Source organism: Thermobia domestica, chromosome 1 (genome assembly GCF_964235325.1).
Source record: "Thermobia domestica chromosome 1, izTheDome1.hap1.1, whole genome shotgun sequence".
In the NCBI taxonomy this organism is placed as follows: Eukaryota; Metazoa; Arthropoda; class Insecta; order Zygentoma; family Lepismatidae; genus Thermobia; species Thermobia domestica.
Genome location: NC_137454.1, coordinates 290,332,163 through 290,354,421, shown reverse-complemented (window position 1 = coordinate 290,354,421; position 22,259 = coordinate 290,332,163). Strand labels below are relative to the sequence as shown.

The 22,259-nt window shown below is 35.2% G+C and overlaps 1 protein-coding gene across 2 annotated transcripts in view; it reads right to left on the bottom strand.

The window, feature by feature from the left end:
• Positions 1-17,074, bottom strand: part of LOC145661289 (uncharacterized) — a 43,354-nt gene extending 26,280 nt beyond the window's left edge. The window contains exons 1-2 of one of the 2 annotated variants that reach the window (XM_081726696.1): positions 16,830-17,074; positions 4,398-4,470 (exon numbers count right to left, since the gene is read on the bottom strand). In XM_081726696.1, the coding sequence (XP_081582822.1) occupies positions 4,398-4,433 (36 nt within the window). In that variant the 5' untranslated portion in view covers positions 4,434-4,470; positions 16,830-17,074. Of the gene's footprint in view, positions 1-4,397; positions 4,471-10,312; positions 10,538-16,829 lie in introns of those variants that run through there. The other variant, XM_081726697.1, reaches the window with a different exon arrangement.
• Between the last annotated feature and the right edge of the window lie 5,185 nt (positions 17,075-22,259).

The following is a 22,259-nucleotide window of genomic DNA, read 5'->3' as shown; positions in this document are numbered from 1 at the left end:
ATAGCTTAGCGTGGGATCCGAATCACATGAGCTCCCAAATCATGAGTAGAACCGGTGTCTCCCACGCCAAAGGTGTGTATGCTAAGCGCTTAGCCACGAGGAGCTCTACATCCCTGATTTAAAGTGAATATATCCGAACTATAAAAGTATTAGATGGGTATACGCCTTATACTTTTCACTACATTCCTGGCAATAAGACTGTGTGAGACGTAACGTGGGACTCAAACTACCTGAACTCCTACCGGGAATAGAACCCGGGTCTCCTGCGCCGAAGACCTGTGAACTAACTATAAAAGATGGAAGATAATTCCACCAGAAAACTTTGGGAGATGATTCCTTATATGAAATAAACGAAAGAAGTTCTAATAAATTGGTCATAAAACGTCTCCTTTTAGAATTATGAACGGCTGAAAATTTGAAAAATTCACGTTTCAAAACGCCTTGCCTTGAAAACTATGGATCTATGCCAAGCGATTCAAGAAACTGCATAGGAACTAGAATACATTCTACTTAAATATCCGTTTTAGAATCCCTCGGTACTGGCAAAACGAATGTACTATTAATACTTAAACGAGTATCCACATACCCCAACTTCTTTATACAAACTCACTTATTTTTATTATTTCTTTTATTTACTTTCAGTTTAATTGCTTATACGAAACAGAATAAACTTTTAGACGAATCTAATGATCAGCTGTCATAAAGTATATGAATATAATAAAAGTTTGATAAGAAAGTAGTATAGCCGAAAAATGCAGGAGAAATATGATAATGGAGTGTACGGGCAATTATATATTTGTGACTTTCAAACATACATATATTGTATTCGAAATATCGGGATAGTGAAGATAGAGTAGTAATATTTATCCCTTTCCGGCACCTGGTTTTTTGGGCTATTTTTTAGACTTTCAGTCAAGCAGCTACTGCATCGTCACTATTTATCCTAGGATCATGGTTTATACCTCATTCTCTTCAGAATGGAGCTGGCTTTCAAGTGCTATCACTTACATGCTCATACCATATACCAGGAGCGGGAAAAATGATGTCAAAGGGAAAATTTCGGAGGGAATTTTTTTCTCGCAGTTTGGGCCCATCTGGAGCGGCCCTGTGTGAACGTAGCCATATAAATCTGATAAATAGTACTTGGTATACTGAATGTGTGTGCCAAATTTCAAGTTTCTATCTTGAATACCAAGGGCGGGAGAAATTTTATCAGGAATTCCCACCATGCCCCAAATTACCGTAAAACACCATGATCTCAGGTAAAAAATTTCCTGAGACATCCCTAATTACCCTAGGGTCATGTTTCGCCCATCATTCTCTTCAGCTTAGAACTGCCTTTCAGGCGGTATGACTCACGTGTCTCCATCATGTATCTAAGGCGGGAAAATGAGGAAAAACGGGATTTTTTGGGTCTAAATATCCTTTTTTTCAACTTTTAGCCCCCCTGGACCCCCCTGTTTTAGCGCAGAGATCTGAAAAAAATCTGGTAAATACTACTCGGTGGGCTGAATGTTTATGCACAATTCCAATTTTCCAGATGCAAAAGTAAGCCCGCCAAAAAAATATACCGACAATGTCCCATATTCCCGTATACAGAGGGAAATTTTTAAACATTCCCTGAGACATTCCTAATTACCCTAGGGTCATGTTTCGCCCATCATTCTCTTCAGAATAGAACTGCCTTTCAGGCAGTACTATTTACTTGTCCTCATCGTGTATCTAAGGCGGGAAAATGAGGAAAAACGGGATTTTTTGGGTATAAATATCCTTTTTTTCAACGTTTAGCCCCTCTGTATCCCCTGTTTTAACGCAGAAATCTGAAAAAATCTGGTAGATACTACTCGGTGGACTGAATGTTTGTGCACAATTTCAATCTTCTACGTGCAAAAATAAGCCCGCAAAAAATAATACCGAAAATGTCCAAAATTCCCCTATACAGAAGTATATTTTGGTAAAAATTCTCTGACACTTCCCTAATTACCCTAGGGCCATGTGTCGCACATCATTCTCTTCAGAATAGAACTGCCTTTCAGAAGGTACCATTCACTTGTCTCCATCATATATCTAAGGCGGGAAAATGAGGAAAAACGGGATTTTTGGGTAAAAATATCCCTTTTTTTAACTTTTTGACCCTCTGGTTCCCCCCTGTTTTAACGCAGAAATCTGAAAAAAAATCTGGTAAATACTACTCGGTGGACTGCATGTTTGTGCAAAATTTCAATCTTCTACGTGCAAAAATAAGCCCGGCAAAAATACTTTACGTAGCCCCCCAAAAAAAGTATTACACGAAAATATAAATTTTAGACTTATGACGTCATCACCTCCTATGTCTCGACGCAGAAAGGTGTGAAACCATACGTAATGTCTTCTACAATGCCTCTGGACTTGAAAAACAAACAAACAAACAAAAAAACCGGTCGAAAAAGCTCAAATAGGAGAGCTATAACGCAATGTACCATGAAACACCCCGTATGGTACAAATTGTACCATGGGATCCCCAAAGGGTTAATTTTGAATGTAATTTGTCGACTGAGTTGCAGCCTGGATATTCTAATACATGGATGCAAATAAGCAACAAAATTTTACTAGTCCAAGGGAAAAAAAGCTACTAGCCCAAATTCACAATAGAAATCATTTACTTATTTCGTTATGATATTAAATACCACCCGCACCAATGAATCACTTGCCCCGGGCGAGTGGTTATTTGCATCCCTGCTCTAATATATATTCTCTTTCGTTTTCATTGTTTCACCGTAATTGATACCTCCAAAGTGATTTTTTCTCATGTCTAGAAGGTCTAACATTATAACAAAATGCATTTTTCGCTCTTTACATACGAACGTCACTTATTTCTTTATTAGGGATGCGCACAAGACAAGATTTGTGTCTGTCTCGTCTCGAAAATGTGCTGTGAAAGTGATGTCTCGACTCGAAAAATGTATATTTTACTATTGGAAGAGCCGTGTCTCGACTCGAATTTTGTCAGGAAAATCCTGTCTCGACTCGTCTCGTGCGCATGCCTATTCTTTATTTTGTATCCCTCTTTTCGCTATATGAAATTTGGTAATGTCAAGAAGGACTAAAAAAAAATTTTCCCCTCCTAACTATTGTAGATATTACAATGAAACTTGGAACACGCATTACATATAAATCCCAGTGGTGTTCAAGGTATATTTCGGTGCCTGTAGCTGGGCCCGCAGCTGAAGGGTGTTACAATTGAAAAAGGGATTTTCGGACAGAAAATTTCCAATTTTACTCCACATTTCCCCTTTCTCGTACATCACACGCACATTATCATGGTACCATTTGAAAGCCTGTGTGTGTGTGTGTTTTTTTTTTCTGAAGAGAATGACGTATAAGTCATGATACTCAGATGAATAGTACTGTTTGGATTCTTTTTATTTTATCTCACTTTTCCCTATATGAAATTTGGTAATATCAAGCAGGATTGAGAAATATTTTTCCCTCATAACTATTGTAGATATTACAATAAAACTTAGCACCCCATTAGTGTGAACCCCTGTAGTTTTCAAGGTATATTACTTTTGGGTACCTGTAGCCGGGGCCGCACCAGTGGTCACTACATTGAAAGAATGAATTTTTGGAGGGAAAATTACCAATTTCACCTCAAATTTCCCTCCTCTTGTACATCATGTACACATGCACATAGTACCATTTGCAAGCTTGGTTTATTCTGAAGCGAATGACATATGAACCACGATACTCGGATGAACAATAGTGAAACAGTAGCTACTTAAGTGAAAGTCAACATAGAAAATGCAAGAATCTGAGAGTTAGAGCAAGAAATTAACACTACATAACACATATTTCTGTCGATTACACTTAAACTCGAACCAATTCAGTACTTTTATTATCATTTTCGTATTCAGCATCCTCATTTGCATAAGAAAATGTACTTTTCATTTCCAAAGCATGAAAAAAGTTAAAATTTGATGTCCAGTGTAATAGAACAGAGTTAAATAGTTCTTATATAACAAGTGTGATATGTCCTTCTTATGACATTATGACATGTAAATAATTTCGGAAGCATAATTGTGGTTTTGGGGTGTAGGGTGCTGATAATGAGTTATTGAAATATTGTTCTTTTATAATTTTATATTAATTTAACTGGTCTTGAAGAGGAAGCTTGCTACATCACTGCATATAAATATAAAACACTTAAATCGTTCAATAAGTTTCAATGCCAGGGAGTTTACGAAGCAACATGTAACGCATAGGAACACGGAAAAATAGCTTCTAACATTTGATTCTCATTAGTAACAATCTTCAGTTTAATTTCTTTTATTCCTAAATACGTTAAGATGTTACACATTAAGGCGAAGTACTCGCTAACTTATTCGCTAATGTAATTTATTGAACTGGATTTTACATACCAAAATTGCGGAAATCACAGTCAGGTAGCCAATCATTGTGTGAATGAGGTGCACTATTCTTCTATATGTGTATCTGTAACGAAATATGAACATAATTGTTGTTTACACTTCTCAACATTAAAATAACAATAATAGGTAATAATAAAATTTTCATAAGATTATAAAGATTATGCAATACAATACTTTGAGTAACTATGGTGTACCGAAACAAATGAGGAGCATTTTTCAAAACTCAGTAGAGTAAAAGACGTTATTTTTACAGAACTTGCATTTTTGTCATTATTGTACATAATCGCTATCGAGTTATGACAGAACGCTTATGATTTAGTATGCTATACTCACGGCACATATCGAGATTTGCCAATTCGATTTCAGAGCTCGATTGGTTCCATAAAAAATTTACCTATCTCATATATACATCAATTTCTCAAAACTTGTGTTCTATCGAGTTTAATAAAAACGCTCCTCAAGTTTTTCCAGATTCACTCTCCATTGCTACCAATTTTATGTCTTAATTGCAACATAGGACCAATTTGAGCTCGTATCTTTGCTACCTTTCCTCAAATCGAAAATACTATTTTTACTAATTAAAACAACGTGCATATCGAATTACGATCAATGTTTGAATTACCGGTACGGAAATCTTTGGGCTAATTATTAGCGAATGTAAACTGAAGTATTTGTGTGATGGTAATCTTACTGGTAATTGCACTCGTACTGAGGAAAACAATAACTATATTTTCCAGTGCGAGTCTATTATCCCTTCAAGGTTTGATGAAAGTGTTAGATCTCTATTGAGGGATGTAAAGTTTACCCGTAACTGTCCTCGAGTGTTAGAGACTTGTGAAATCCTGACTTACTTTCCGTATTGCTGGTAGATATAGTTTGATATATAAAATAAAAATAATTTGCACTTAATAATTTCTGTGGTCACTTCTTTATTCCATTATTGTCCGTTCAGAATGTATATGTTTTCTTTGATGTCATCACTCATCATCATAGGTATTCTATCATTATTGGGAGGTCACTTACCGCAACCAAGAAGCTTCCATGCTCTGCGGTCTTTAGCTAATCTCCCGTCATGTTTTGATATCGCCCATCAATTTTGCCTCTTTTGCCCATTCACTCTCTTTCCTGCCGCCATACCCTCTAGCACGTCCCTCATGATTCAGTCTCTTCTTAGCCAACGTCCCAAGTAGTTTTTCTTTCTCTTTTCAATAATATCTAAAAATGTTATTTTCTCTCCCACCGTTTCTAGCCTCTCATTCGTTTTCCGCTCCACCCAACTAATTCTATCAATTTTTCTCAACATCCACATTTCGAAAGCTTTCTGTCGTTTTTAATCATTTTTGCGTAATATCCCACGTTTTGCCATACAATACAATACTCCACACGAAGAATTTTATGATCTTTTGCTCAATTCCTCATTCAAGGTCCCATAAACTAGACTTTTCTTCCTCCTAAAGACTTCTTTCGCCACTATTATCCTTGCTTTTACTTCACGTCCGCACTTCATATCATCACTAACAATACTATCCAGGAATCGAAAACTAGTCACCTGCCTTATTTTCTCCCCTTCTACTTCCATATTTGACACTGATTCCTTTATTCCAATCACTATGGCTTTTGTCTTTCTAACATTTATTTTCATTCCATATTCTTCACAGCTCTTCCTCAAGTTTTCAAACATCTTATTCATTTCCTTTTCAGATTCCGCAACAAGCACCACATCTTCTGCAAACCGTACACGCATAATCATTCTAATTCCTACCGAAATGCCGTCTTCGTCATGCAGACTCTTTTTCACTATCTTTTCTACATATATATATTAAATAATGTAGAAGAGAGACAGCATCCCTTTCGAAACTCCCTTACTCGTCCTTCCTTAACTATCTATTAACCCGGAAGTGGTTAAAATTAGCTAATTCTAACTTATCGCCATTAAACAAAAATGGTAATAGATAGTGGCAAGTGCTTTTCTGCAATCGATATAGTGTCTCAAGAGAGCATATCGTCACAACCCACAAAACTCTACCGCGACCAGAAGTGATCTAAATTTACGACTATTTCCGGTTTTAAATTCTGCTTTCTTAGAGCAAAAACTGTAAGAGATATCAAAGTGCAATATTCTTTGGTAATCGATTGAGCAGGTTATGATTTTGCAATCCAAAGAATAGGTTTCGCCTTCTCCATCAACCCTGTAATCGAACCAAACTAGTTCAATTTGATGATTTTCGGTTTCAACATTCATTACCGTAGAACGAAAATTATATTAGTTAGCGGCAAGTGGTTTCCTGCAATTAATTGATTCAGGGTGTTAAGAACATACGACCACAATCAACAACACTACATGAAAACCGGAAGTATTTGAAATTTACTACTACATCCGGTTTCAATACATGTTTCCGTAAAGCAAAAATGGTAAGAGATATCGAGATGCAGTTTTCTGCGATTGATTCAGCTTCCTATGAATAAGTTCTATAACCCTCTACCTAAACCGATATTTACTACTACTTCCTGTTTGTATATTAATTTCCGTAGAGCAAAAACGGTAAGAGATATTGAGATGCAGTTTGTTTGTAGTCGATTGAGCTTCCTCCTTAACCATCTATTCAATTTAGAAGTTGTTAAATTAGCTAATTCCGATTTCAACAGTTTTCGCCATTGAACAAAAATGGTAACAGATAGGGACAAGTGGCTCTACAATGGATTCAGTGTCTTTAGAGAGTATATCGTCGTAACCCACAACACTCTATGAATACCGGAGGTGGTTTAAATATACTACTATATTTCCGGTTTCAATAGGCCTACTGTTTTTCATGGAGCAAAAACGGTAAGACATATCGAGATGCAGTTTTCTGCAATTGATTCAGCGTCCTGATTAACCCTTTAGCGCGCAGCTTTGCATATATGCAAAGTTTACTTTGAAATTGTGTTGCACCATGTAGTTTCTAGTTCGGACATAGAAAAGCAGCTTTGCACATCAGCCAAAATTCCCTTTCATTAATGAAGTTTTGAATTTCCCGCTAGATGTCATAGTAAGCCAGCGTTGGACTCTTTGTCTTACTAGGGGGCCGCGGTGGCTCAGTGGTAGAGCGTTCACCTCTGATGCTTGGGGTCCCGGGTTCGATCCCAGCCCCCGCCAAGTGAACTTTGTGGTGGACAAACACCGCGTGCGTTGGTTTTCTCGAGGTTCTCCCGTTTCCTCCCACTTTCTTCATTCCACCATTACATTCATCACTCATCATCACCGTCTCCTTTAGCCTAACCGGCATAACCGTGGGACGTAAAACTCAAAGATTTCATTTTTTTTGTCTTACTTGTTGCACGCGGAGTTAGGCCATATTGTCATTTTCGAGCTTTCTTTGCTCGTTTAGATGGACAGCTTTGAACTGTTGACTTCCTTTGTGTTAGACAGAAGTGTAATGAGTGCAAAAGTGCAAATAAGCTGACATTGATCGCGTTTTATTGGTTCTAACTGGTTTTAGTGGACTTAGTAGATGTCAGCGCGCAACTTTGCTAGACTCTATATGCAAACACCATAAAATATCACATAGACCCCATATTATTTGCGTTAATGTTTTTTTTTTTTTTAAATCCCGTGTTTCCTACACCGAAAGAACTAGAAATTTTAAAAAAATCAGTCTGATCGGAAAAATGGTGCGTTAAAGGGTTAAATGTCCCAAGTATTCTGTTAACCCTCTATTCAAACTAAAAGTGATTTAACTTATTGATTTCCAGTTTCAACCTTTATCGCCATAGAACAAAAACAGTAAGGTATAGCTGGTAATGGCTTTTTGATATGGATTTACCGTCCAAGAAACAAGTTCTTTCTTTCATCTTATTAATCTATTACAATCAGTAGTTATAGATGCACCTGTAGTTTGAGTATTTAATTCTTATAATTTGAAATTCTACTGTAGTTTTATATTGTGAAACGAAACTCTTGTTTTCTTGGACAATCTGTACTTTGAATAACCACTGATTGTTAAATTATAAGTACTAAGAACAATGTTAGTAATTTTCTAAAACCTTGCTCATACCAATCGCAACATTACAAGATTTTACTCAATATTTTAAAATTTACTGTTTTTGAACAACATTTTACAACCTTAAACAGAATTTTCCAAGAATTGTGCTATATATTTTAAATAATGCTTTATGCTTTATTTTCTAAAATTATGTTTTATTATGCTTTTAAAATTTGTTTCTTCTGGACCCATAGACAACCACAAGTATGTTCAAGGTACGTGTAAATTGCTGTTATGCTTTTTATGCTTTTGGGTTGCCCTACTCAATAATATTAACTGCAAATTTAACATACTGTATTTATATTTTTAAAACCAATATTTACAATGCAAAATCATTGAGAACATAACAATGCAACAATGAAGGGCTTATTTTTATTTCTGTAAAGTTTTCGGTATAATCCTATGACGTGAAGAAAAGAAAAAAAAGGAAAAGAAGAAGAAAACTTTCCACCAACAATGAATAGCACACAAGAACTCCACACTATATTGTTATGAGTACTTCTTGAACTTGAGCACTTTCTGTACTTTTTGGTGACATCTTTTCCTTTCTGTATATATGCACCTCTAAGGAGCACAGAAGTGATAAGAAACTGGCTCGAGTATAGCATATCTCTTTACAGTGCACTAAGTAGAAAGTTCGTTAAATATGAAAAATCTGGTTGCATAAAATATTAATAAATAGATCAAGATATTTAGAATATTTAATGTATAGTAAATATTGTACATTATACACGATTAATCTAAAACAATGATTGAAATTAACAATAAAGCATAATTTGGAAAAAAAAAAATAAAGCATAATTCAACAAAAAATAAAGCATAATGTGGGTTGCACTATTAATGAGTCAAGTTTGTATGTTCTGTTTGTAGTGTTTATTTAAAACTAGCTGAAATGCCCCAGGGATAAAACAGAATTATGGGAAATATGTGAATCTCTTACCCCCTTAGGATATGTATTTCAATGAAAGTGTTTGATTAAAATCCATAATGTAACTTCCTTCTCATCCCTTCCTCTCACTCCCACCTGCCTTAGGCATTGCCGTTTTTAAGTCTTCGTTCAAAGTAAAGAAAGAAGCGAAATAGATGACGAAGAATTGCCCGTCATGAATTGACGTTGAAAAATTGAGTTTTAACCTAATCTCAATATTATTCACTGATATTTATTTATTTGAGTGACAAAAGAGTGATAAATTCTATGATGTATTTTATGAGAACAGTATATATTCTGAATTAAATAATTGTACATTTTGTTCAACTGTTTTTTCCAATCTCACTAGGCTAAACTGAAGATTAAAACATATAATTGGTGAGAGCAATCACATTAATGAACAAAATACGGCGTTTCACAACCATTCCTAAGGAGTCAACTTGGATTATTTTTTTTCATTCCTTCATTTTTAAATCAACACTCCACATTAGTTCCTGCATTAGTTCCACGTTAACATGTGTGTTGAAAGTGAAACAAAACTGTGAATAACAGATAATAATTACTAAATGAATTATTTCTATTCGTGATGAGTAGAACAGTAATATATGCTATGTATGCTATGGTTCAAGTATTATGTTGGGTGTGTTAATAATAATTTAACAGTCTTCTTGAAAGTGGAAGTCCGAAAGTTTTTTTAGTTGTGAAGATTATCACACTGAAGTTAAATTCAAGAACAATTTACATCAGAAACATTGTTTCTAATGTAAATTGTTCTTGAATTTAACAGTGTTTCTTTTGTTTTACATACTTACAACTTAGAATAATTTACTGAACATAAATAGTAAAGTATAATGTTATTTGATTAGTGTAAATATTTCCTCGAAATGAAAGAGCAAAAAAAGAATAAGATTGTAAGCATTTAAGTTTTTTTTTATAAAATCGTATCTGCTACTTACCGTAGCTAGAGGCAAATACTACGCAGTAGTTTTAGTAGGATACATGCATGTAGAGCAGAGGAAAGTGGTTGTTTGAATATTAAAACTCTTCGTCCCAATATTTAAAACACTAAGTACCAGTTTAATAGCACTAAACAAACTCATTGGAGCGTCAATTAGGTCACAATCACTGCAGGGCTCTTTCAGATGAAGAACCATCAGCCCATAGCCTGCTTGCTCTCAAAATGACTGGCGATGTCAACAGATGTGGACCTAGTTTTGAAATCTGACACAGGAAGGACATAATTGCTTGATCCGGTTGGTTTTGTAATGTGTTTTCACCTTACTTTTTTTATTTTCTATAAATGATACATATTAACACATTAGCACATAACGTATATGTTCACACACGAGTACACAGATAAAAGGGGGAAAAAAAATGTGCAACATGGCAAATATTACTTAATATATTTTTACTTTATAGTTTGGGTCAGGTGAACACAAAGGCCCGCATTTAGCATTCCACGCTTACTACCATCATCACACTTGTGATAACAATAATTGTACAAGAAATGTAACTTGAAATAAGTTTAGGTTCAGTGAACTATAAAGCAATGGCGGCTGGTAACAATTTATTAGATAGTGATAAATCTATAATAATAATAATAATAATAATAATAATAATAATAATAATAATAATAATAATAATAATAATAATAATAATAATAATAATAATAATAATAATAATAAAGTAGTGTACTATGTTGTTGTTTTTTCTTTTTTCTTTTTCTTTTTCTTTTTTTTGAAATTCATGCGGCGATCTTTCTTTCTGGCAAAGAAGTCGATAACTTTTTTTTTCATAAAAATTATCTATCTTCTTAAAGAAAGTATGTTCACAACAATGGATGGTTAACACTGTTAATATACCCCTTTAATACTATTTCTTAGAAAAGTTTCATTCAGGGAGCAAATTCAGAACTTCCTTGAGCAGGGAACACAGCTCTGGGAAAGAAGTATAGATATTTTCAATATTTTCCCGATGTATGCAAATGGTGAGTTGGGAGGTTCGTTACGTTTCTCCTTATGCTGCTTGGGATATCAACTTTCAAGCTCCAGTACCACAAAAAATTGATGTTTCTATAATAAATTAATTTCTACATTGTAATAATCCCGTGGAAACGTGCCCTTACGGGTCAGAGTAGAACAAAAAGAACGAAAAGGTCAATAATTTCAAGTATCTGGGAAGTATTTTGACAAGAAACGCTTACTGCACCAAAGAGATCAGGTCTAGAATTGCCATAGTCAAAGAAGCATTCAACAAGAAAAGATCACTCTTAATTAGCAGACTCAATATTGAACTTAGGAAGAAGTTGGTCAAGTGCTATATAAGGAGCATTGGACTGTATGGTGCAAACACTTAGACATTACGGAAATTAGAGAAGAAATATTTAGAAAGCTTCGAAATGTGGTGTTGGAGGAAAATGGAGAAGATAAAATTGACAGAGAGAGCAACAAACGAAGATGTTTTAAAACGGATAAGAGAGAAGAGAACATTTCTAGCCAGCATCTTTCGTAGGAAGGCAAATTGGATTGGACAAGAAATTGTCTTCTTCGTACCGCCATAGAGTGAAAGATGGAAGGAAAGCGAGGAATAGGGAGAAGAAGAACACAACTGATCGATGATTTGAAAAATAAAAGAGAATATTGGGAGTTAAAATAAGAAGCTGAAGCTGAAGATCGAAAAACGTGAAAGAAACATTTTTAGGCCTAAATCTAAAATTTAAAAAAAAATCATTAGTCCCAGAACCTGTCGAAAGGCTGCATACTTAAAAATACTAATATAGTAATACATTCATTTGTTTATTCCTTTCAGTAACTAACAGACAAACTGGTGATTTTACGAGATTTCCCCCAGGGGAGAATTTGACTAAACCGGGGGCAAATGTAGTGCTGCGAAAATACTAGTAATTGAAGTTGAGCCCGATCGGAGAAATGTCCCGAGAGGAAATCTGTAACTCTAGAGAGATTTCTCACCCCCTCGGACCAATCCCTGAAATTATAGCTGAATAGATATACCTTGTTTCTGAGAAGAAAAATATATTTTATATGTTACGCAATATATGAATTGTAGATTTTCAATGTTCCAAAATTGTGGTTAAGAAATAGAATAAAAATTCAACAATCTTAATGGCGTTTAACGTAAAAAGTCTAAAAGCAGACATATATTAATCTATGCATCTCACTGAGTAGAATAAAATTATGTATATCACAAATATTTTGAGAAAATCAAGAAAAACTTTTTTGTAATCTTAAAAATTGCTGCTGTAGAAGTATCGCACCACCTATTTAGGTGAAACTAATACAAACTTCCTCACTCATGTCTTCATTATGACGCTAATAAGACTAGTAATGAAAAGCGGATTCTATATGACAACAATATGCGAAAAGGATCCTGGTAGAGGCGAGGGAAAGCTCAACAGTTTATAGCAAATTTCACACCGACGCCCAGGAAGGTTATGTTGTACGTTTGTGAGACTGTAAAAACATCGTGCATCACAATCTGCTGCCACCAGCTAGAATGGAAGACTCGGGCATGTACGATCGACGATTAGCGCAAATAGACATTGCAATTCAAAAGAAATGTCTGGAAGTGGCCGACAGAAAGGGTATTGTATATCATGCGGACAGAGCCAGACAGCATACATCTTTAATGAACTGTCAGAAATTGAGAGAAGTTGGCTGGAACGTTATAATGTATCCACCTTATGGCCCGGACCTTGCACCTCACCTATTATTTGTTTCAGTAATTGCAAAACTCTCTGAATGATGTTAAGTTAGTTTCGAAAGAAGTCTGCGAAATCCATGGGTCACAATTTTTGGACCAAAATCTACAGGAGTTGTATAACGGCAGGATCATGATGTTTCCAGGAAAAAATACTAAAGATAATTGAACGAAATGGTGTATATGTTGTTTCATAATGTTTTTCTCTAATCATAATAGCTAAATATATTCTTAAGTTTGGTCTCCAAAGGCTCAAAAGTAACAGGAATTAGAGTAATATCAACTAGAATATGATAAAAGGATACTCATTACTTAACATAAATCAAACAGAGGGTTAAAAATTAACATGACTCATAAAGAAACAATGAGAAGATTTATCACTGCATGGAGGATTTTCATAAAAAGCCAATCAAGAACATGTATGGCCTATAAATAAATACACGTCATTCCAGTGGATAACAATGTGAGATCTGTATTTAGTAGTGGTGACACGGGCCACCGATTCATTTGGATCACGACTTTTGGCCAGATGACCTAGGTCTGGGTCTCGGTTCTCAAATCGGTGGTCCAGATGGACCTGCTGGTCGGACTGACCCACACGGAAATAGCTGATACTGTCTCCAATTGAACATTACTGCATAATTTTGTTGTCAGTTGGTTATGTCCACTACTCGAGTTCAAATATTTATGTATCCGATTTCCGATGGCATTTCTTAATCAATATACCATGTGTGTTCAATATTCATTTAATGTTTATTCATATTGCCGTATTAAAAATAAACACTCGTATTGAAGACAACCTTTACAAAAAAAAAAAAAAAAAAAAAAATGTTGTTTGGGCTCAGCACCTTTTCCACACGATACACTCGATTAAACTTTGACATTCCTCATAAGGATAGCATGTAGTTTTTCTCTTCTGCCATTCTCACTGTCTTGCACTTTGAAAGCTTGCAGTTATCTTACAGCCTAGTGCTTTGCCACACACGAACACAACTACAGAGAAAGAAAATGATAAATATGTGACAAGTGAATGTCCAACGATGGTACAAGCGAAATACAAGGAAAGGCACGACAATATGTCGGAAATCATATACTAAGCGTATTTGCACACGATATCGACAAAATCGGCGGAAGCCCCGATAATACCGGTGTCGGTGCCGGCGTACTTTGCACACATCGCCGACAATGTCGGTGGAAGCCCCAATAATATTGTCGTCGGTGATGATTTGCATACGTGGCCGGCAATGTTGGCGCTAGTGTTGGACAGGATGTGAAAGAGAGAAGATTAGTCCAGCTACCAACGAGAGATATCTTCCTGCCTTGTTGTACTTACGACATAGAAACAGGAAACGTAGGTCACGAAATCTTTGGGTTCATCCATCATTGACTGTGCCTTATGTAGAAGGTGCTTTTTACATACTATATGAGAAACTACGCGAAGACGATGCGAAATTTTAAAATTACTATCGTACGTCCACACTAACTTTTGATTTTCTAATAAAAGAATTGGAAACCGTATTCAACGCCAGAATACAGAAATGAGACCCTGTATTTCACCAATAGAAATGTTGGCAGTTGCAATAAGTCTATTATTATTATTATTATACTATAAAGCTCTAATAAAGTTACTGACTGATTGACTGACTACTTGCAAATTCTTCGTTTTTTACCTTCTTTATTCGCTTCCCTGTGGTCGATTTAGGTAGGGTTGCCAGACGTCCGGGTAGGGTTTTCCGGGACAGTCCCATTTTTCAATGAAAATTAACAGTCCCGTAAAACGCTTTCGGGATGCCTGTTTGTCCCGGTTTTCGTTCTTCATATTTAAAAAGAATCAACCTGAAATAACTAGTATATCTCACCTACAAACGGAAGATTTTCGAAAGATTTGTGTAGCTAATTAATTTTGCTAAACAAACAACAAGGTGTTTGAAAATTTTTTCTATTCTTTCGTTCTATAGGATGTTTGGGGGGGGGGGGGAGATAGTTTTGGAAGTGAGAGAAAAGATCTGAGACAAGTGAAGCGTGGAGTCACATCCCTGTTGTTGAGATCGCAATCAAGAAAATGCCAAATGAGACACTTGTTCTTGGGACCTTTGCAAACAGTATTTGATTGTGCTGGCTTCGTTTCAAAATAATAATAATAATAATTCTACTTTAACTTGTCAACAAATATTCTATTCAATCATTGCTTATTGAGTAGAACAGGGAAAAGTGATCTGCACACAATTCTGATGAAAATAAAAGCAAGTAATAATAATCAGAATTTTTTCCACATGCTTATGTTCACAGTGTATCAAACTTTGACAATTATGCTTAAATTAATTTCCAGAATGTAATAGAATTTAAATGCATTAGTAGATTAAAAAATACAATCAAAGAGAGAGAGAGAGAGAGAGAGAGAGAGAGAGAGAGAACAAAAATAAAAAGAGAGTAGAAAATAACCAACGGAAATTGATTATCTAAATTTTCTATATTCTACTTGATATGCCCTAATAGCTTTTTAGAGGGAAATCAGTACTCTTCAGATTTCCCACATTTTATACTTAATTTAATAATAGGAATTAGCTACTCAAAAAACAGAGACTGTAAAAAAAATAATAAGCTATTCCGAATTTGTTTGTAGGACAAGATAATAATAATATTATTATACAATTGTAATGGAAAAATTGAAACAAGAAAATTCCAAAGACAAGAAACAAAACAAGAATACACAGCGCCTTGTTACTCACTCTCTTCACTAAACCACTGTTAGGTCGACTTTATCGGCCGCATGTGCATTCAATCATAAGAAAACATTGCCCCCGACAAAACCGATGTCGGAGATATCGCCAGCAATATCGGGAGCTTTGCCGACAGCATCTGCCGTGTCGGAAGATCGGCCGATAATGTCGGTGTCGTGTGCAAGCTACGATTTGAGTACATTGGAGTCACCACCGACATTATCGGCGCTTCCACCGATATTATCGTTGTCGTGTGCAAACGCAGTAAGAGATAGAAATGAAGAAGAAGTGATGTCAAAATAAGTGCCGTATTGTAACCAGAAGCCATACTATGGAACATAAGCTATATTAGAACAGAAAATTGCTAACCGACAAAGAACTATTCATCGTAAGAGACATCACAGTAATAAGTAAAGAAAAAGAAGAGTTACACTTAATACGTAGATATCAAAACATTACAATACCAAAGAAAATGAACCTGTAGAAAGGACAAAGAGGGAACATAGATAAATGCTAACAACTTACTGAAAACACAAGAACCAATGGAAAATCAAGCAATATTGGAAACAAAATGGTTCACAAGATGTGGGAAAAGACATCTGAAACAATCGAAATCGAAGAAGAAAACATAAAGATTCATAAAAGCATGGTATTATACACATGCAGTATAGTAAAGAATTTCCTGTGAGTCTGGAAACATAGAAACACGGAGAAACAGTAGTATATTTGGGTGGCTCGTATAAACTACCGGTATATAATCTTCTCAGATAGGAAGTGCGGAAGGAGATAATAGTATACTAAAGCGAGAGGAATATAATATTAATTTAGAGTATCTTCATGACTAAGCGGTTAGCATACGCGCCTTTGGCATAGAAGAGCCGGGTTCGATTCCTGGCGGAAGCTCATGTGGTTAGGATTCCACGTTAATACATAGCCTCACTGCTGAAATGGTCATTAAACTCAAATTCAATTAATTTAATTTTGTTTTCTATATTCGAGCTAGAAATAAATAGGAAGAACAAATCCAACTACTTACGTTTCCTAAGCATTCAGGCTTTAAACCCTACTATTTATGTGTTTACACTTTAACTTTTAACACCGGTCAATGCACAAGAAAATCATATATCACTTTTGTTCAAGATAAAACGTCTCAATAATCAATGTAAGAGTCACAAAGAATCATAAAACACTAATTAAACTCATCTCTTCAATTACACTCGTTGAAAATGACTCATTTTGTCCGGATGGGTTGCTTAATCTTTTAAAATAAAAGAAGAAAAAGAAAGTTACTTTTACTTCATGAGAGGAATTTGGGTGACTTCAGTTTCCTGTACCATACCAAGATTACTTTGATCTACCATTAACGTATTACGTTTGTTCCTTTTCTTTTTTATTCATATACCTTCAGGGTAGACAGGTTTGAAATCATGTAGCGTGACCAGATTTAAAGAGACAAGTTGTTTATTAATATTACACGCATATGTATCAAATATATTCAAAGCAAGTCCTTCCCTTATTAGAGCACTGTAAAATTATTTTCAATTTCCGTGAATTAACAATTCGTTCCTAATTTAGTATTCCAAAATGTTATGAAATAAACATAGCATAATTAAATTTACCACTTCCTACCCTAAATTAAGAAATATCCTACAGTATAACTTACCTGGAGGCATTGCAATGATAAATGATGCTTGCAAAATAAGCACACATTCTAACGTAAAAGATTTCAACTCTCCATTCTGACTCACCTAAATTTTAACTACTGGGGGGTATTTTGTTGGTTAGTTAGAAGATTAGAGTTTAGCGTCCCTTTCAGCATCGAGACTATAAGAGAGGAGGAGCTACAACTTAAAGTGAGATCCGAACCACACGAGCTCCTATCGAAATCGAACCTGGTTCTCCCGCGCCAAGGACGCGTGTATGTACTTATTTTTGTATATATACGAGGGTTAGTCAAAACGTTTCTGGAATTTTGTTGTAGCTCTTTATTTTCACAAAATAAGTACGCATTTGCTTAAGAGGCCTCATCCCGGCGAAATTAAAATGCCGCTAATTTTACAGTAATTATGTGATATCTTCAAATAGATAAAAGATAATTGAAATGTAGAACAAGAGCGCCCTAGACAATATTATTTTGCGTGAGGTATCGTTATCACAAGTTGCCTAGTGGCTTTCCGTTTTCAGCTGTTTAGAAACGCGAAAATAAATGCCGATTTTCAAAATGGCTCGAAATCGAAAGCAGATACGCGAGTCGTGATAACGGTTTCTCATGTAAAATAATATTATCTAGGGCGCTCTTGTTCCACATTTCGATTATCTTTTATCTATTTTCAGATATCACATAATTACTGTAAAATTAGCGGTATTTTAATTTCGCCGGGATGAAGACTCTTAATCGCCTTCAAAGTTGGCACACCTTCGGAACACACACACGCTTGTTCAACCGCTCCTGCTATTGATGGAAATACCAAAGAAAGGCCTCTTTTGGTATCTTCTCAAGTTCAGCCATTGATCTCTTCTACATTGCTGAAACGGAAAATGCCCATTTTCAGCTTTGGAAAGAGCCAAACATCCAATCTTGCTAAACTATTTTTAAGGTTATCAAAATCTCTGAATCAAATTTTCCCCAATTTGCACATGAACTTGATGTTTGCTCGTTGCTCGATCTGTGAAATCGCACCGACTGATCACTATACACTCTTCCGTTCAGCGACATTACTCGTACACTGCCTATTGTGACCTGTTCACACATGTCAATTTCATAATTAGGCAATCTAAAAGATTATACTGTACAGGATTCATTGTGATTGTCTCACAGATGCCAAAACTACAACAGCATTCCGGGAACTTTTTGAGTTATCCTCTTATATGAGCGGCTCGGAGGAGCCACATTTTCTAACCTTCGAGTAAATCAGAACAGGAAGTTCAATATCTATGCAATGCAATAGGGGCGAGGTGGCTCAGTGGTAGAGCGTTCACTTCTGGTGCTTGGGGTCCCTGGTTCGATCCCAGCTCGCGCCATGTAGACTTTGTGGTGGACAAATATTGTGCTCGTGGGTTTTTTCGGGGTTCTCCCGTTTCCTCCCTGATTCACAATTTCACTCATCTCTCATCAATACCGTCTCCTTTAGCCTAACCGGCATAATCATGGGACGTAAAACTTGAAGATTTCATTTCATTTTCATCTATGCAATGCAACGCAATGACACATGCCAAACATTTTTCTAATGCCATCTGCACGTAAATTTCCTAAATTAAAATACCTATATACTGTTCTATGCTCTGATCTCAACCCATTCCACCTAATAATTCACTTCACCAGAAATTACGAAATACGTCTCTTATGAGTGAAAATAGATACTAACACAGAGCCTTTGTCATATTAATTATAGGAAATAGGTAATCCAGATCTACGCTTCTTGTGGCATTCTCCACACATAAATCCGGCCAGGAGTTGGAAACAAGGAAAAATATTACTTGTTGGACAATATTACCCTCTTCTGATCAACGTTGATACATTTACTACGTTTTCGACATCATCCTTTATATATATATATATATATATATATATATATATATATATATATATATATATATATATATATATTTACATTGCCACATTAGATGCGGTGACAAGGTTCCAAAATTGAAATCTGATCTCAGTTGTTAAAGTTATACAGCAGCTTTAGTAAGACTGTGATCATAAAAACATGTCGATCGATTTTTGACTTCAGTAGCTCTATCATTCTTTACGACAATCTTTTCCAATGTCCAGTGCTATTTTGACCTATGTGTATTAATTAATACTTCACAATAAGTATAAATCACGTTCTGACATTTAATTCGGTAATACTGCAAATAGAAATAAAATATTAATATTACTGTTAAAATTTAGAATTCTTCGATGTTTCTTTTGAACTGTTCGACATAAAATTATGAAAAGTTTATTTAGAAGCCTATTGCTTTAAACATTTGCACAAATGTAATGTGACGGACACGGGGAGATTACCAAACTCTTTGATTTACAGCTACGAAATGATTGAATCATGAATAAAACTAAATTATCTATTTAGTAGAAAATGTTTATATAAAATATGCTCTTCCCTTTCTATCGACAGCATACGTGAAAGCTAATGCAAATATTCACCTCCATGAATTTAGGAAATTCTACAATGAAGGAGTACAGAAATTTAACTCTTATTACATGTTATTTCAGGACACTTAGCTACAAGGCAATGCATAGCTTGTTTTGGGGCTTCTAATAGACAAGAATACAAATATCTCGCTCACTTGTTGCAAGTTTTCAGTGAAACTCATGGAAAGAACTGTCCTCACAGAACGGTCAGGCAATGTGATGAGATCTGGGCCATAACTTCGAGCCAGAGACAAAGCGATACAGCATGCCATGGAAGCACGCGTCCTCACCTTCCCCTAAAAAATTCAAAGCTGTGCCCTTACCAGGCCATGTAATGCTCACCGTCTTTCTCGACGTCCGGCGTCCGATACTCATCGAATTCTTCGAGCACGAAAATAAACATTAACAGTGAACTGTACTGTGAGATACTCCGTCGCCAACGTAAGTCCATGAACAGTAAACGGCTTGGACTGCTCACGGACACGGCTTGGATTCTGCTCCAGGATAACGCTCGTCCAGACGTCTTCCTGGTCACCCAAAATGTACTCGACAAGTTCAATTCGGAGTAGCTTGAGCATTCACTCTACATACCGGACATGTCGCCCTGCGACTTCCATCTGTTTGGTCCGCTTAAAAAAAAAAAAAAAAAGAAACATCTCGAAGTGAAGCGCTTGTTTTTTTTTTCAGAAGTCCTGTTCAGATGACAATGGACTGAAGGGCACAGTGAAGGACTGCTTGCTGTCACAGTCATAGGAATTCTGAGAACAGGGAATTTATCGGCTCGTGAAACAGTGGGACAGTTATGCTCAGATCTTTGGTGATTACTTTTGAATACAGACTTTGATTATACCCACAGTGTCATTCCGTACTTTTTCATTTGAACACTCCTCGTAGTTAGAAAATAATGCTAATCATTATATTTCATTCCATTTTGATAAATAATTCAGTCATTTTCAATTATTTGGTGATAGTTTAATTATTAAAGGTATTTACGAAAACTACCTAAATCTTCTAAAATAAAAGAGAGACAGACGTGCATAGTTTTAAGATCTACATAATTATTCGGGAAAAATATTCGCTATGTTAGTTGATAAACAATCTGGTTGCTAGGTGACAGGAACAAACAATTTTTTTGATAGTGGTCTTCTTTGATCTACCAATCGTATTGGTTAATTAGCTACCTATAATTCAAATTTTGATAACTCAAACACTTCAGGTGTTGGTTTTATAGAAGGAGAAAGCTGACGGAAGTTCTGTGTTTAAGAAACTGTTTTAAAAATTTTATAAGAAAGCACATAAACAAAACAGCAGGGACACTATTAGTACAAGCTTTAGATAACTCAAAATATTTAATGATAAATAATGGCGCTCAGAATCAAAACAGGAAATCCATCAACACCAGATGGGACATTGGTAGGTTGGAGTATATATAGACCCTATAGTAGACACACAGGTTGGCAGGTTTTCTACGATTCCCTAGGTAGTGATCAATTTTTAATAGTTATAACAGTTGTTAATGGTTAGTTTATAGCTAATAACAAGTAACAGTCTGCTGAAGTATACATTCCAGATAAAAAAAAATGTAACTATTAAGTTCAAATTGTCCAGATTAATGTCAATATTCCAAGAAGAAGCTTTCGGTATTAGACAAGCTATAATAATAATAATAATAATAATAATAATAATAATAATAATAATAATAATAACAATAATAATAATAATAATAATAATAATAATAATAATAATAATAATAATAATAATAATAATAATAATAATTGAAAAGTAAAATATTACATCATCATGCATGCGTACAGAATCTTTCAATGCATTAACGTCTTTAAGGAATTTTCAGTGGAACTGACAAGCCACTTGGATTACCCTAAATCTAAAACATTTATATCAAACAATATTCAAGAATAATAAATCTATACAATTTTTGTTTGTAAAGAGTCATGTAGAAATTAAACATAATACCATCATAGTCTTAGTACTAAAAGAGGCTCATATTAATTGCAAAGTTTTTCCAGTCAAAATTCCATGCTATAATCATAAATATATCACAGCAGAGAAATATACAAATGATATTAAAAAATTTAAGTATTTAGATAAACTCAATCTGGCAAACAATATTGGAAAATAACAGAGAATAAGACAACGGGACATGAGATCGCCCAAAAAGTGTATAGTGTAGAGACCACAATCGAAAAATTGTATTATGTTATAGAATTTTATTTTAACATCTCTCATCCCATATAAATTATTCCAAATCAACAAGAAGAAAACGTACCGGTATTGGTGTGAGAAAGGAATAGGTACTCAAAATCACACTAT